This window comes from Salvelinus namaycush, chromosome 5 (assembly GCF_016432855.1).
Source record: "Salvelinus namaycush isolate Seneca chromosome 5, SaNama_1.0, whole genome shotgun sequence".
Lineage (NCBI taxonomy): Eukaryota > Metazoa > Chordata > Actinopteri > Salmoniformes > Salmonidae > Salvelinus > Salvelinus namaycush.
In genome coordinates this window covers 56,989,406-57,006,932 of record NC_052311.1, presented here as the reverse complement: position 1 = coordinate 57,006,932, position 17,527 = coordinate 56,989,406, and the positions used below count along the sequence as shown (strand labels likewise).

The window sequence follows — 17,527 nt, the reverse complement described above, 5'->3', positions numbered from 1 at the left end:
AATGAGCTCTTCTCCTGGGCCTGACCAGACAGAGTGTATATGTGTGTGTATGTGCGCGCATGTGTGTGTGTGTGTGTGTGTGTGTGTGTGTGTGTGTGTGTGTGTGTGTGTGTGTGTGTGTGTGTGTGTGTGTGTGTGTGTGTGTGTGTGTGTGTGTGTGTGTGTGTGTGTGTGTGTGTGTGTAGGAGGCGGGCGCTGTGACAGCATACCACCTCTGCATGTCATTCCTGGGTATATCACCAACGAGAAGAGAGAAAAAAAGCCAGTACATCCCACTGAGCTGCTGCCTCATCCTTAACAAGGGCACAGAGACAAACACTCTCACACACAAATACACACGCACTAGCACACTCTCTTAGCAGACACACATAGGCACCCAGGCGTACACACACAAACCTTTATGAAGACACACATTGAGAGACAAAGGCACACATACACACAATGACATTTTGCAGTGCCTTTGGGCGCATGGCGGCAGTAAACTGTACACTGCTGCCTGATCAGAGGACATTCATCTTCATTCTCCCTCTCATCAAATCTGAAGAAAGACAGAGAGAGCCTCAGTCTAGCATTTAAAGCCCTGCTACAGCTCGTATCGTATCCCAAGGTGGCTTTAGGGAGAGAACACACACACACACACACACACCACACACACGCACATACATACTCACATACACACCCACACAGAGAGACACACACACAGAGACACACAGACCAATGGCACTGACAAGAAACCAAGGAAATGAAGAAAGTGAAAGACTACAGATCAGGAAGAATTTCCAAGAGTGTGAAGGAGAGAGCGATAGAGAGGGAGAGAGAGAAAGGCGGAGGTGTGACAGAGTGAAAGACAGGGAGAGAGAGAGGTGCATCGGCTGTGAGCAGTGACGAGCTGCCTGTCAGAGCAACAAGGAATTCCTGGAGCAGTGCAATAGGTTGCACGCACGCACACATGCACACATGCACACACACACATGCACACACGCACGCACACATGCACACACACACATGCACACACGCACGCACACATGCACACACACACATGCACTCACACACGCACACATGCACACACACACACACACACATGCACACACACACGCACACATGCACACAGACACACACGCACACAGACACACACACACAGTCCAATGCTAACCATTATCCACACAGTTACACAGTTACAGTTACACACAGTAACTGTGCAGACAGGCATACACACGTCCGTATGCTCGCCAGCCAAAAACTGGAGCTGATCTTTTATCTTCACACATTAAAGCAGCAATCAGCAAAATAAACAATAACAAAGCCATCTCCCTGCCCCTGTTTCGGTGAAAGCTGAGGGATGGGGCTGGAGAAATGTAACCGCTCTCAAATAGACAGAGCTATGGATGCAAGGACTGACCGTCCATGATATCAACATTATAGTTTAACCATGTTTTAAGTCTATACAGTGTATGTTTACATTTACTTTGTTTACAAGCTTGTATTTTAGGGTTCTGATGGGGTACAACAGTTGAACTGAGCTCATGAGGCATTTACAAGTTATATTATTGAATAATCAGTGGGTACAGATCATTTATGTATCATTAAATGGATGTAGCAACTGCTGATTTGTCAGTAAAATTGCTTAATTAAAATAAGCATTTTGAATAAAGCCTTAGAGGGACCTGAGGTGGTGGATCTGTTGGAACTGTGAGAGGAGAGAGACACCATCCCTCAACATGTTCACCAGGACAACTACTCAGACAGAAGAGGGAGAGATAGGAAGAAAGGAAGATTCATTTTGAAAATGTGTGTTTCAATGAAGGTATATTTTAAAAAGGGCTTCCACACTTGTACTTGAGTATAGAACAGCCGGGCTCTATAAGAAATGACAATAGTAGATTTCGTATACAAGCCTGTCACACTCTCTCTGCAGAGTTAGCTATGGTACTGTAGCATTGCGTTAGCCCCCATCCAACGAGTATTGGTGTGTCGAACAGAGTACAGTCTGACTGTCCTTGTTCACTCCACAGTCTGGCCTGATCCAACCCACACAGACACCCGGTGGCTAACACTAGGCTACACATCACACACACACACACACTAGGCTACATATCACACACACACATCAGGGAGCACAGCACACACACACACACACACACACATAAACACACACACACACACACACACACACACAAATAAACTCCCACAGCTAACCTCGTGGGGACACACAATTCAGTCCCATTTAAAATCCTATTTTCCTTAACCCCTAAACCTAACTCTAACCTGTACTCTTACCCTAACCCTAACCTTAACCCTAACTCTAAACTTAACCCAAAACCTAACCCTAACCCTAAACCTAACCCTAGCTCCTAACCCTAACCCTAAAACTAACCCTAGCTCCTAACCATAACCCTAACACTAACCCTAATTCCTATCTCTAACCCTAAAACTAACCCTAGCTCCTAGCTCCTAACCCTAACCCAAGTTCCAATCTCTAACCCTTAACATAATTCTAACCCTGACATTAATTCTAACCTTGACCATTAACCTCCTAAACATAGCATTAACCTTGAGGGGACTAACAAAATGTCCACAGTTGGTCAAATTTTTGTGTGTTTACTATTCGTGGGGAGACTTCTGGTCCACACAAGAATAGTTAAGCACGTCCACACACACAGGCACCACAATCTTCAGCTTCTCTCTCAGCACTCTGTCAGCCACCCACTCTCTGTCACGAGGGACCAGTGTGTGCAACTATCTGCCCAACAAGAGAGGGAGAGAGAGTGTTCCTGTGGAGAGAGATGGAGAGAGACAGAGACAGAGAGAGGTAGTGTAGTGTGTGTGGGAAGAGGTGTTCATGCATTACACTTGCTATAAGACTCTCCTCCCCTCTCCTCTGGGAGCAGTGGTTTGATATCCCTTAGTTTAGCAACCTCACAGCTAAGCTGTGTGGGGGGTGGTGTGTGTGTGTGTGTGTGTGTGTGTGTGTGTGTGTGTGTGTGTGTGTGTGTGTGTGTGTGTGTGTGTGTGTGTGTGTGTGTGTGTGTGTGTGTGTGTGTGTGTGTGTGTGTGTGTGTGTGAGTGTGTGAGTGTGCACAAGAGGCTGTCCTCTCCGGGACATAAACTGCCACACACATTCATCTTACTTAACGTCAGCATTTTGCTAACATCTAACCACCATAAAGAAAAATGCAAGTCATGAATACATTTTTCTCCTCTCTCTCTTTTCCCATCTCCTCCCTCCTTTCCAGTCCCCTTGAACTACTCTTACTCCCCGCTTCTCATTCTCATTTTTGTCAATTTTCTGTCTTTCTCCCATCTTCTCATTTTCTCCATCTCACGTCCCCACACCCATATTTCCCTCTTCTCCATCTCTCTTTGTCTCTCTCCTTGTCTCTCAAATCCCTCCTTTAATTTGTCACTGCCTCCCCTACTGTCTTCTGTTGAGTGAGAAATTGATCCTCTTCTGCTCCATGTTGTCTTCCTACCATGCAACACACACTCACACTCGCACGCACGCACACACGCACGCACGCACGCACGCACGCACACACACACACACACACACACACACACACACACACACACACACACACACACACACACACACACACACACACACACACACACACACACACACACACACACACACACACACACACACACATAGACAGGCCCAGCATTCAAATGAAGCTGCCTCCCTTCTCTTCCTCTTTGCTACCAGTGTCGGCCTGCTCTCCAAAGGCCTGACCTCTAACTGACTACTCCAGCCATCTGCTCTCCATGTGAAAGGGATAGATGTGTGGACGGGAGGAAGTGTGGAAGTGACGTCTCTCCTTTCCATAGAGAGAGCGAGCAAGAGAGAGACACAGAGAGAGATGGAGGGAAGACTGATGGTGAGATAGACAGGGATCCATTAATCGTGTGCTGAGTGAGGCCTTAGAGACAGACAGTGCCATGAAGGCCTCTGTCTCAACTGCTCACTTCCCAAACCCTTAAACAGTCATCTCATCTCATACTCCTCTCCTCTCCGCTCATCGCTCCTCTCCTCCTCAGCACAGCAAGCCAGTCTGGCTCCCAGCCCATTCCCACACAGAATCCATTATCCTTTCTTCTCTCTATTCATCCTCAACTAACCTACCCATCCATCCAGCTAGCCATCCATCCATCGACTGTCTCCCCATGGTCAGTGGGGGTTCAATTGCCACTCAGAGAGGTGTAGGAATATCATCAAAGTTCACTTTGACCTCAGAGGCCCTGCTATTCTGAGAGAGAGAAAGAGAGACTGAGAGAGATACATAAATAGATAGAGAAAGAAAGAAAGAAAGAAATAAAAAAGAGTAGGAAGAGAATAATAATATGAAGAATCCACCTCTTTCTAGATGTACCCAGCCAAGTCGGTGTTGTATGTACCTCCAGACCACACCCATGATCTGGATTACATAAGAAGGATAACTAGCCTAGTGTGGAGAGGAGAGGAGAGGAGAGGAGAGGGAGGAGAGGAGAGGAGAGGAGAGGAGAGGAGAGGAGAGGAGAGGAGAGGAGAGGAGAGGAGAGGAGAGGAGAGGAGAGGAGAGGAGAGGAGAGGAGAGGAGAGGAGAGGAGAGGAGAGCTTTGGTGACAGGGAACATTAGCTGCAGAGAGAGGAGAGGAGACAGGGGGGAGAAGACGCCATGAGATACTACCCACAACATCAGCTCTGCTTGGCTGGCTGCTAGACTGAGTCTCCTCCATCAGCCTGGAATCAGCCTATAGGCCTGGGAGGGGGAGGGAGGGAGAGATTGAGGGAGGGATGGGGAGGGAGAGGTTCGACCAGAGGCTGAAGTGATAGAGAAGAGAGAGAGAGGAAGGATGGATGGATGGATGGAGGGGAAGATGGAGGGAAGAGATGCGGAGGGAGGGAGAGGGCTGGGTGCTCTGAGAAGAAGAGACTAGGGCTGTGATGACACCAGTATCGTGATATTTTTTCCATGGCAAAAATGTAAACATGAAGCAGACCTAACTCTTTAGTCATTTAAAAACCTGCTGTATGTAAAATATTGTGTGCTATACCTTGGAAGATAAATGCATGTGACTCTAGATGACAACACAACGATGTTTGTTTCCAACATTAGGGCTGTTTTCCTTAAGAAGTGAAACCTGCTTTGTGTTTTGTTTTTTTGCCACCATACTAATGTATTGCGATACTGGTGTTAGGTTCTTATTTTTCAGAGTAAATAACTCACGGACACTAGAGAAGCTTTAACCAAGTTGAATTCTTCCCAAAGGTTCTGTACAGCTGTAAATCAGACAACCCAACATTTCTCACCATCACAGGTATATATATCCCACTTAAGACACTCCCCCTTCTCTCCAATCCTTACATCTTATGGTTCCACAGGAAAATGGTAGTAAACCCTTATTACTCCCTTCAGGGGATCTGACCTGACCTCCTGACCTCAACCCCTCCTTTGCCTAATCCACAGATGTCCATCTGTCTCCCCTATAGCAATCCTTTGTTCTCCTCCCGTCCACCCAACACATTCCACAGCCACTCTGTCTTTCTACAGATCTCACTCCTTTATATACTATGTGTATGATCTATCATGTCTTTAATATCTCAATATTCAAAATGTCGAATCCAGGGCATCGTCCCGGCCCTAGAAGAGACCAGAGGCTGATAAGAGGAAGTGATGCAGAGAGTGAGAGGAGAAGAGAACGATGGATGGAGAAGGAGAAGAGGGGGGTGGGGAGAGCAATGGTTCAACCCGTTGGCAGGCAGTAGCCTTAGCCTCCCTCAAGGATGGAGCTCTCAGTTATCAGCCTGTCTGTCAGGTCCAGGCTTGGGGAGGGGAGCCAGGATCACACAACATCATCACAAATCTAACCAACTACAGACCCTTAACCTTATTCAAGCCCCTATAGCCTCTCTCCTGTGCATCACCCCCTGCTCAGAGCAGCCATACACAGAGATCCAGCTAGCTACAGTCCCCATAATATAAAGCTCATCTCCTGTGTACCGCCCTCACACACACACCCACTCCCCCCACTCTGAGCCGCCATTACAGCTATCCCATATTACACATTCCTCACCCAGTCCCAGCCTCCCTTCTCTCTCCACCCAGTTCCCCCTCTCTCCATCTCTCCCTGCCCATCTCTACCTCCCTCCATCTCCCTCCTGCAGCTATACCATATCACACCCAGATCCTGCTCCACAGTCCCAGCCTCCCTTCTCTGTCCATCCAGTTCCCCCTCTCTCCATCTCTCCCTGCCCATCTCTACCTCCCTCCATCTCCCTCCTGCAGCTATACCATATCACACCCAGATCCTGCTCCACAGTCCCAGCCTCCCTCAGGCCAATCCAGTGTCTCACTCCCCAACCACAGAGAGACAGGACACGGCGCCTTCCTGCCAAGGTCATTCAGCTCAGAACCCATCAGCTGAAACCCTATACCATCTCTGTTCTGTCTATGAGCTATTGTCATTCTACTGATCTTTCACGGCCTTTCTGCTTTCTGTGACCTAGCCAGAGCACTTTACTGGATGCTGCATAGTCATTTGAACAAAAATTGCCTCAAATTGTCCGGAAATAATCAGGAGGTGGCTATGTCAATTACTTGGTTCTTTCCTTTTAAATAACTGTTTCATTGTATGTTGACAGGTTAGAATACGAGGCTCCCTACACATTCATGGATGGACCTGGACCACAGAGGCCCCCCATTTAACATGAAATGGCATGCTATACAGACAAGATGACCAAGTGAGCCACAAGCCTCGCCTACAAGCTCTCCTCCAATAGACAAAACGGCATCACAAGTTGGCCAAAACATTTCCACAAATGCCCATAACTAAAACCAGAGAACTATTCCACTCACCGTTGCTGTCAGTATCACTCTTCTCATTGGAGCTGGGTAGGCAGTTCTCCAGATAGAACCCGTTCCTGTAGCATCCATCCCCTTCGCTGAGCTGTGGAGGAGGAGGGGGCTCCCAGCACTGGCAGGGGGTCTGCATGATACCACAGGGCCTGTTAGAGGTGCTGGATGCCAGGCAGTCCTCCAGCCACTGGCACAGCATCTGACACGCTGCCATGCTGGGGTTACGCTTCCCCACCACCAGATACTCTGTCTTAAATTCCCCATCTTCGCCAGCGTTAGGGGTGGTGACCTCCATGCCGGCCCGAGGCGGCCCTTTCCTCATTTGTAGGAACTGTTTCCCAGCCTCTAGAAAGGCCACAGGGGATGAAGAGTCACACAGCTTGACCACCTCGTCGAAGCTCTCCATGCCCAGGTAGGTGCGCGTGGTCTCCAGAAACGAGTCAAACTGGAATGTGCGGAGCTGCCGGGGAATGCAGTCCGTTGTGGAGGTAGGTTTGGTTACCTTGATAAAGATGGTGTAGCGGCGCGGGTCTGGGTTCTGCAGGGTCCAGGAGCAGGGTGCCGTGGGGAAAGTGGAGGAGGACAGGAAGTGGCCGAAGAATCGGCTCTGAACCAGAGTGGAGCAGGTGTCTGACTCAGGCCCTGAGGGAGCAGCCGGGCACCAACTAAACAGTTGTATCAGCAGCAGAAGCATCAATGATGATGGCAGGGGGACTTGGGGGTTCACCAGGTGCCCAGGTAAGGAGGGGGAAAAAGTGGTCGTCATGGTTACCAAATGAATTAAAAGACCAGAGGGGTTTGTTGGAACCTCTTGTCGATCTGTCTTTCTGCCTCACTGATTTTCTGGCAACCAGGTGGGACCTTCAAGGGGGAGAGGAGGAGGAGGAAAAGGAGGAAGGAAGAGGAGGAGGGGGAGGAGGAAGAGGAGGAAAGAGGAGGAGGAGGAAGAGGAGGAGGAGGAAGGAGGAGGAGAAAGAGGAAGATTGCACTCAGAGGTCCAGTGATCTGTCCATGATTGTGTGTGACAGTCGATCCAGACGTTCAGGAGAACCTGGAGAGAAAGAGATAAGAGAGATATTTTGACCTGAGAGGACACATCACTATAACAGCAAATACACTAGTAAATCAAGAAGATAAGAGATGAATAATTAGCTATTTCCTTTATACTCTCACCACCAGTCTCAGTTTGTGCATAGCTGGTTCTCCATTACAACCCAGATACATCAGAAAGAAGTCACATCCCTTAATTTTTTCCACATTTTGTTGTGTTTCAGCCTGAATTTAAAATGGATGAAATGCATCTTATAATACCTCATAACGTCAAAGTTGAATTTTGATTTTCAAATGTTTTACAAATTAGTCAATGAAAAGCTTAAATAAGTATTTAACCCCTTTGTTACGGCAAGCCTAAATAAGTTCAGGAGTAAAAATTTGCTTAAAAAGTCACATAAGTCGTATGGATAATAGTATTTAAAGTGAATTTTGAATGACTACCTCGTCTCTGTACCCCACACATAGAATTATCTGTAAGCTCCCTCAGCTGAGCAGTGAATTTCAAACACAGATTAAACCATAAAGATCAGGTAGGTTTTACAACGCCTCGCAAGGAAGGGCACATATTGATAGATAGGTTAAAAAAAAGTAGACATTGAATATCCCTTTGAGCATGGTTACGTTATTAATTACACTTTGGATGGTGTATCAACACACCCAGTCACTATAAAGATACAGGCGTCCTTCCTGACTCAGTAAACAGAGATGAAAGAAACCACTCAGGGATTTCACCATGTGGCCAATGGTGACTTTAAAACATTTACAGAGTTTAATGGCTGTGACAGGAGAAAACTGAGGATGGATCAACAACATTGTAGTTACTCCACAATACTAACCTAAATGACAGAGTGAAAAGAAGGAAGCCTGTATAGAATAAAACTATTCCAAAACATGCATCCTGTTTGCAACAAGGCACTAAAGTAAAACTGCAAAACATGTGGCAAACCAATTCACTTTTTGTCCTGAATACAAAGTGTTATGTTTGGGGCAAATTACTGAGTACCACTGTTCATATTTACAAGCATAGTGGGGGCTGCATCATGTTATGGGTATGCATGTTAATGACTGGGAGGTTTTTCAGGATAAAAATGAACAGAATGGAGCTAAGCACAGGCAAAATCATTGAGGAAAACCTGGTTCAGTCTGCTTTCCACCAGATAATGGGAGATTAATTAACCTTTCAGCAGAACAATAACCTAAAAAACAAGGCCAAATCTACACTAGAGTTGCTTACCAATAAGACAGTGAATGTTCCTAAGGCGCAGAGTTACAGTTTAGAAAGTCTATGGCAAGACTTGAAAATGGTTGTCTAGCAATGATCAACAACCAATTTGACAGAGCTGGAAGAATTTTGAAAACAATAATGGGCAAATATTGTACAATCCAGGTGTGCAAAGCTCTTAGAGACTTACCCAGAAAGACTCACAGCTGTAATTGCTGCCAAAGGTGATTCTAACATGTATTGACACAGGGCTGTGAATACTTACGTAAATGAGATATTTCTTTATTTCATTTCCAATAAATTTGCTACCATTTCTAGAAACATGTTTTCACATTGTCATGATGAAGTATTGTGTGTAGATGTGTGAGAAAAAATATCAGTTTAATCCATTTGAAATTCTGGCTGTAAGACAGCAAAATTTGGAAAAAGTCAAGGGGTGTGAATACTTTTTGAAGGTACATAAATCAACTGACACAGCAGAATATTGTTAGACACAGTCAGTGAGACTTGAGAAGAGAACCATATGTCCAGTTCATTCAGCTCTCTGAAAATATGAAGTATGTGTAACCACCAGACAGAAGGATGATATTATATAGGCCTAGCTTTGTTTTGGTTCATTAGTCAAGTGCAGAACGGTCCCTTCCTGAGAGACAATGGCTTGTTTAAGATGTCTCCTCTCATATTTGATCAGTGAGCACACTAATTTGTCCAATTACGCGGCTATTAATTACAAAAATATAAACACCTGCAGTCATTCATTATCGCTGTGCCTTTGCTCTAGCTTGCCACAGTGTGATCAATAGCTTCGTTTGTTTTCAATTATTAACACTAAAGCCATTAGCAGGGCTAAAAGTGAACAGGTCAATGTCAATAAAACATGTTGTTGTATAAATGGATAGTTGTCCTTCATTACAAACCATTATACTGAAATACAAACTATTTCATTCTAAAACAATTTTGGTGTGGAAAATTGCTTCATGGTAGAACAGTAACTACTCCTATCAAACGGTCATTATCACTTTGGATACCTCATGATGCAGTTGCATTGGCTCTCAGACCTGTATGGATTTCAGATGGAGACAGCCAGGAGAGGGCATATAGCAGGCTTACTGGAGGAGTCAGGGACACCAAACACCACATCCAGGTTTTCACTGATCAATCAAGCTGATCCAAAAGCCTGGCTAATCGTTACCATCTCCCCTAAGATCAAATACAATACTAAGACAAATGCAGACCATTGGATCCCTGTATGGCAGTACGTTTTCTATGTCTAACAAAGCAAAAGCAGCAGATTGGGCAAAGTTTGGCATAGAACACTATGAATGCGACCTGTCTCACATTCCCGCTGAAATGTAAGCCCTGCATGCTCTCCCTTGTTCACTGTCTGCTAAATTATGTGCCCAAACCTTGTTACTGATTTTAAACATGTGTTTGACTATTAAATTGTTAACAAGAGCCCCAGTCTTCTGTGTCATTTGAGTTAATGTATTTTTCTTCAATTTGTGCATTTTGAGTGCTTCCATTGTGTTTGTTCATTGTTGCTTCTGGAAGCTTCGCTCGTGCATGTCCACGTTATATACGAGGCATGCCAGCAGATCTTTGTATGTAGCCTGTATCCCGCGGATGCTCGAGAAGCGGGCACCCCTTTTCCCGTGGATTCTGTCATTTTGTCAATTGATTACTTTGTTTATTGAAAATGTATACTGGTTTAATTGAGAATGGTCTGTGAATAGTATTATGATGATGATAGTCTTCTTTTAGATGTTTCTAATGCCCTTAGGTTCGCAAAAGGGGGCTTCAACTTGTTGTTGTGGCAATGATTTTGTCCAGAGTAGCACTTGGCATTTCTACCTGAGGTGCGTTCAGTTTGCTTCAACGTTTGCTATGTTGCATGACAGTTTTTAATGAATGACACGTTTCCCTAAAACAGTGCGCACCGTTCTTCAACAGTCTTTGAGGTACGTTTGCTTCCGTTTGGTGGGTGTGGCAAGTTGTGGGCTGATAAATATAGGTGTGACCATCTGAAATCGTAAAACTCATGCAGTGTCACATGGATGACGCTAGAGAGACGAAGCAGGTACGGGGAGTCAGACATTTAATAAGGAACGGACATGGAACGAGACAGGAACAGCGTCAGCATACAAGAAAACAAAGACAAAAAACAATCAATGCAGAAGCGAGGAACAGAGCTGGGGAACTGACAAATATAGGGGAGGCAATAACAGGTGATGAGTGAGTCCAGGTGAGTCCAATATCACTGAAGCACGTGACGAGGGAAGGCAGGAGTGCGTAATGGATGATAGGAGTGAGTGATGCAGGGCAGCCTGGCGCCCTCAAGTGCCAGGGGGGGAAGAGCGGGAGCAGACGTGACATGCAGTACACCATACGGTAACTTCCCTCTGAACCACCATAAGCACAACGTTTTGGTCGTTCAGTACAGCACTGCTTCTGTTTAATTCAATGTTGCACACTGTTCTATCCGGTCGATGCTGCTGAGGAGAGGAAACCAACTATTTGATGTGTTTAATACCATCCCAATGACGCCTTTCCAGCCATTATTATGAGTCGTCCTCCCCTCAGCAGCCTCCACTGGTTCTATTGTACTGAACGCAACCCTGGCTTTGCCAGGATTTTGTAAGCTCTGAAAAGGAACATATTTGTTTGTGAGTAGGCTGTATTGTCTTTCACAGTACCCATAGCCTGTTTCCCCAAATCCAGTTTTGGATTGTGTACAGCTTGATTCATTTGTAGAAAAAAAAAATTGGCTGTGTTTGCATTTTTTTGTTTCCAATTATAGTTTATTCCTACAACTGCTACCACTACCATTATTTTTTAAATAAATATTTAAAAAATGTACCATATACTTTTAAGACGGTAAGATATCTTTACCTTTTCAAAAACACAGGAAATGATTCCCGCAGACACTGTCCATGTATATACTGTATGGATATTTCCTCCATGGTCGTGGCTACAGGCCATGAACTCTTCTCCACCCCATTAGGATTTGAGGGCTAGCCTAGTGGAAAGGCTCCTTATGAGCCATAAATAGCACACTAGTCCCTTTATCCATTTAACCAGGCCTCTATGAGACCAGAGCCCTATGGCTCAAAAATAGTCCACTATAGGAAATATGGTGCCATTTGGGACATAGCCCCTGTGTCCTAGCCTACACTAGAGAGAAATGTGGCCAGGCGGGCCAGTTCCTGGAAGAACATGTCTGGCACTAGTAGCATCTGACACTCAGTATTGTGATTCACTAGCCCACCACTGGTACACAAGCACATACTCCAACTAGCTACTGTGGAGGAGGCAGGCGGAATCACAATACTGAGCCACTCAATTAACATTGTTGCTCTTGCTCCGTTGAATGCAGTGTGTCTGTCTCCACTAGCAGTGAGGCTATGAAAACTGTCTGAATGAACACAGCAGAGCTTATTTCATTACCTTCTAACAGTTCTAGTTCTGGAGGGAGCAGAGATGTCAGACATGGATTTGGAAACACTAAACTTGTCTGACTAAAACTGAATCTGTAATCCAGCTGGTATGATCTCAAAAAAAAAAAATGAAATACTTGAAACATGAAACTACTGTACAAAAGGACACCTATTACATGCATGTACCCACCAGTCCCCACACCCCATGCATGTACCCACCAGTCCCCACACCCCATGCGCACAATTGGGTCTTCGGAGCATATCATTTTGATCCTGGGTAGGGAAAGGTTGGAGCCGTACATTTAGTGGGTAGCACTCTCTTGAATCAGCACACATGCTCCCTTCCTGCCCTGTTTAAACACTCCTCCGACCTAGAGTAACCTTCCGCCCAAGGTGTCCAGGGAGCAGGATTTAGCAGTGTTTTACCAGACGAGCCTGACACTAATGAAATGGATGCGACTTTAACAGAACAGGAGCAAGAAAGAAAGAGCTGCTGGTCTCTTTATCAACGTCTCCAACTCGTCCATCCATCAGCACCTGTGCCTCACACACACACACACGCACGCACGCACGCACGCACGCACGCACGCACGCACGCACGCACGCACGCACGCACGCACGCACGCACGCACACACACACACACACACACACACACACACACACACACACACACATAAACACACACACACTCACACAGCATGCACTGGGAGCACTTCCTGTGCTGCCTCCCAGTGCTCCTCTTACTACCCCCCTCTTTACTGATTGTGTGTTTGAGAAGCCAGCAGACAGACGTACAGCAGGCTATTAACACACAATCTATTCCACAGGAATAGGGAACAAACCAAGGCAGGACCAAAGAAGACAGAGATTCAGAGATTCACATACATCCGTGCCCTTCAAGATTTGGACACCATATAAGGAAAATGTCACCAATTTCCTTCACTGTATTTTTGGCCTTTCTAGAGAAATGGTGATGGATGAAGTAATCTCAGTTTCATGTGCATAAATTATGATGATTTACGGTGGAACTATGATTTAGTGCAAAACGTGTTAAACCGACTTCATAATTGTAGTATTCCATCGTACTGGAATAATTCATGCATTTTCATTTCTGCCCCGAGGCAGACACAGCAGGCAATTAGGAGAACAAAGGTGTTGCATTAGCTAGCTGACTAACCCAACCAGGAAACCACAGTCTACACGTTCCAGAGGCTAGCTAGCTGTCTGATGCTGAGAGGAGGCAGGCCAGCCTCAACACACATAGACACACACACCAGAACAATGCCACAATCACAGAGACAGAGCTAGGGGAGAGACTCCCTCCTTTCACTTCTCTCAGCTGCCTCCACTTCTCTGTCATACAGTCACACAGCACACAACACACTGATGAGAAAATTATAGAGTTGGGATGGAGATGGATAGATAAGGAAGTATTCCTCTGTTCACATCCCCTCTTCCTCCCTCTTCCATCAACTCCAGGATTACACACTGATTAGGGAAGCTACGACAGGCACAACAAACTAAATTAGAGAATATGCAATATATAAATCACAGGAAAATGCTAATCGCATTCAATCACGTACCGTTGTGCCATCACATTATTCTATGAGCTGGGAAATTTAATAGCGTAACGTTTTATCACCCCACTCATAAAGAAGGGAGGCAAGCATGTAATCATTGAATCTCAACAGATGCCTATTTCAGTTTTTTTTAAGCATTTTGCCTCTTAGATTTCAGTTTCCAGGATTGCAGAAATCAAAAAACTACACCCAACAGAAAAGACTGGTTAGAAGGGCGGAGAGAAGAAAACAGGTGCACCAAGGACTGGGACAAAGAGAGAGAGAGAGTAAGAAAAAAGAGAAAGTAAGAGGAAAACAGGAAGCGGCAAAGACAGAAGCGACAGACAGAAAGAGCAAAGAAGGAGGAGAGAAAACTGGGTGCAAGGAGAAAAGCATCCAGAGCCAGACAGAGTCAGACAGAGGACCTAAGCACCATGACGGACTAGCGTTTCTCCTGAGTGGTTTCTTTTATCCGCTTCCTTTTTGATGTGCCACCCGTTTCTTCTTCTCCTCCACCCGTCTATCCCTCCATCCTCCTCTCTCTAAATTAAAGAGCTGCAGTGCCCCCCAGAGCTAGCAAGGTTATTTGAACAAACAAACAGAAGCAACAAAAGGCAAAACACATCTATGTCTACAGCACATCCACTGATGACTATGACAACAACCCAGGGAGGCCTCCGAAGGCTTCCACATTATGGAGATAATTATCTGTCTATGGTGATAAATGTGTTTACCGTATTAAATGCCAAACCTTTCTCATCAGCAGAGAAACAAATGAACCCAAATGTGCCTGCCTATACTTGCACGGGCAAACATACACCACTGCATAAATGCATGCACACACACACACACACACACACACACACACACACACACACACACACACACACACACACACACACACACACACACACACACACACACACACACACACACACACACACCGTATTCAGACCAAGAACAGTATGCACCCATTGAACATTTGTTTACTGAACAAAGCTTTCTAACAAAAATACATTTCTCTTCACTGATCTGTGAATGACAATATAGGATATGATAACTGAAACAATAGAGAACTGTAGAGGAACCAAGGACATCTTGGAATGAGTCATTCAATTATCTGTCTCTCTTCAACCTCTATTTGCAAAGTCAAAAGTCTCTCACAAAACAAGATAACGCATATTCAACTCTTCCTATGTTGGAGTTTAACCATTTCAACCAAAGTACAACTGAAAAGTCTCTCACAAAACAAGATAACGCATATTTAACTCTTCCTATGTTGGAGCTTAACCATTTCAACCAAAGTACAACTGAAAAGACGCCAGTATTAGAATGAAAAAGAACACGTCTCAGAAAGTGAGTCTGTCACACTTCTGTCTCTCAGTAAGATGATTAAACAGGCCTGGTGGTGAATGAGTTCTCCTCTCTCCCTAACAGGCTCTGTCTCGGTCTGGTCTGTTGTTTTAGAGCTCCTCCCCTCACAGACACCACTTCGTGTTTAGCTGCACTTCATTTTAATTAGGAGACTAAACGTGGGAGGAAATGGATAGAGCGGGGGAGGAGCTGGGAGGGCAGTCTGGTGCGTATCTGTCTGTATTAAATGTTTTCTGTTTCCCTGTGTCTGTTTCCCAGTATTGGTCCTAATGTTTATATGAGGATACACATAACTGTGCTCTGAAGGGAATAGGATGCACTGAGAGGAGACTAGACCGCTCTCTCTACCTCTGCTTCTGCCTCTCGCTCTCCACCTCTCCCTCTCTCTCCTTCTACCCCTCTCTCCATCTCTCTCTCTACCTCTCCCTCTCTCTACTTCTACCCCTCTCTCCACCTCTCCCTCTCTCTCCTTCTACCCCTCTCTCTCTCTATCTCACTCTCTCTCTCTCTCTCTCTCTCAACCTTTGCCCATCTCTCCTTCTCTGCCCTGTCTCTCTGTGTCTCTCGCTATCTCTCTCTTCCTGAACCTCTCTCTCTCTCTCTCTCTCTCTCTCTCTCTCTCTCTCTCTCTCTGTCTGTCTCACTCTACCTTCGCCCCCCTTTCCCTCCCTATCTCCCTGGTCCTCCCCACCCACAACACACTGACCTTTCTCCATGTTTAGCACATTACATCAGATCCTCCACCTTCCGACAGAGAGGAAAGACAGAGTCTATTTTCACATCGCCTTCATTACGCTTATGGATTGATTATATGTGCAAAGAAGCAAAAATTAATTAAGTAGCCCTAAACATAATTTTCCCTCTCCTCCTCTCCTCTTCCTCCCCGGAATGGTGTGATGGCGTGCAGAGCCTTTTGTGAGTGATGCCCAGTGGCGCAGTCATATCGGATGAAAGAGAGCAATTATCCCACACAGACAATGCGCAGTGCTGCCACCATGGCCCTTCCTATATCTGTGTTGGTTGGAATGGATGCAGTGTTAAATATAACCCTAATTGGTGACATCTGTAGCCCAGATTATCTTCTTCTTGCCACACAAGCAAATTGCAGAAGTGGTTTAACAAACACTTTTATTGGCTGTTAATGACAAACAGATGAATTGCCTTGGTGGTTGGTCTGTAGCACTTAGAATCACACAGCCTCGGCTGGCCCTAAAACAACCACTGTGTAGGTTTTTCAACACATCGCGGTGACGGAGGGGACGCGGCTAACTGTGTGTGTGTGTGTCTGTCTTTGTGTAAGCGTGCGTGCCTGCGTGTGCGCATGTGCCTGCTTGCATGTGTGTGCATCTCCGTGCCAGCATGAGAGTGTGTGTGTGTGTGTGTGTGTGTGTGTGTGTGTGTGTGTGTGTGTGTGTGTGTGTGTGTGTGTGTGTGTGTGTGTGTGTGTGTGTGTGTGTGTGTGTGTGTGTGTGTGTGTGTGTGTCTGTGCAGCCAGATCACCTGTGATACAAGTCAGTATTCGATGTCCATCCATGTCTGAGGACGTCGGGAGATGACGTGGCATCTGCCTCTGGTGCCAAGGGTTGCAAGTATAAATCCAGCAATATAAATATTTGTGTGTGTGCGTGCGTGTGTGTGTGTGTGGTGGGTAGTGCATGGAATAGGAAATGTCTCATCTTCTCTTTCTAATACCCACATCACACAGTGGGGAATGCTACAGATGGCCAAGTGACGGTCCTTTATTCCATCAAGCATAATTAACTGCATTATAGGTGCTTTGTGCTTGGACATAATCACATAAATATGAAAGGGAATTGCACTGGATACCAAATCAAATCAAGTCATATCACATACAAATCAAATAAGCCAGTCAGTAAGCAAAAGGAGAGTGGGATTAGTGCTGCTGAATAGCATATTCTCCTGGCAACTTTCACAATTTACTCTTCTTTTCATGTGGCGATAATGTTTGTTATGAATTTCCATAGCAATAGGAAATATGTTTATGCGAAAGAGGACCTCATGAACCAAGAAATCTCCCACTACTACTG

General features: G+C 45.5%; 1 protein-coding gene across 1 annotated transcript in view; it reads right to left on the bottom strand.

Moving 5' to 3' along the window:
• LOC120047204 (adhesion G protein-coupled receptor B1-like) overlaps window positions 1–7,602 on the bottom strand; it is a 58,614-nt gene extending 51,012 nt beyond the window's left edge. Inside the window, exon 1 of the mRNA XM_038992736.1 lies at window positions 6,855–7,602. Within this exon, the coding sequence (XP_038848664.1) occupies window positions 6,855–7,602 (748 nt within the window). The remainder of the gene's footprint in view (window positions 1–6,854) is intronic.
• Between the last annotated feature and the right edge of the window lie 9,925 nt (window positions 7,603–17,527).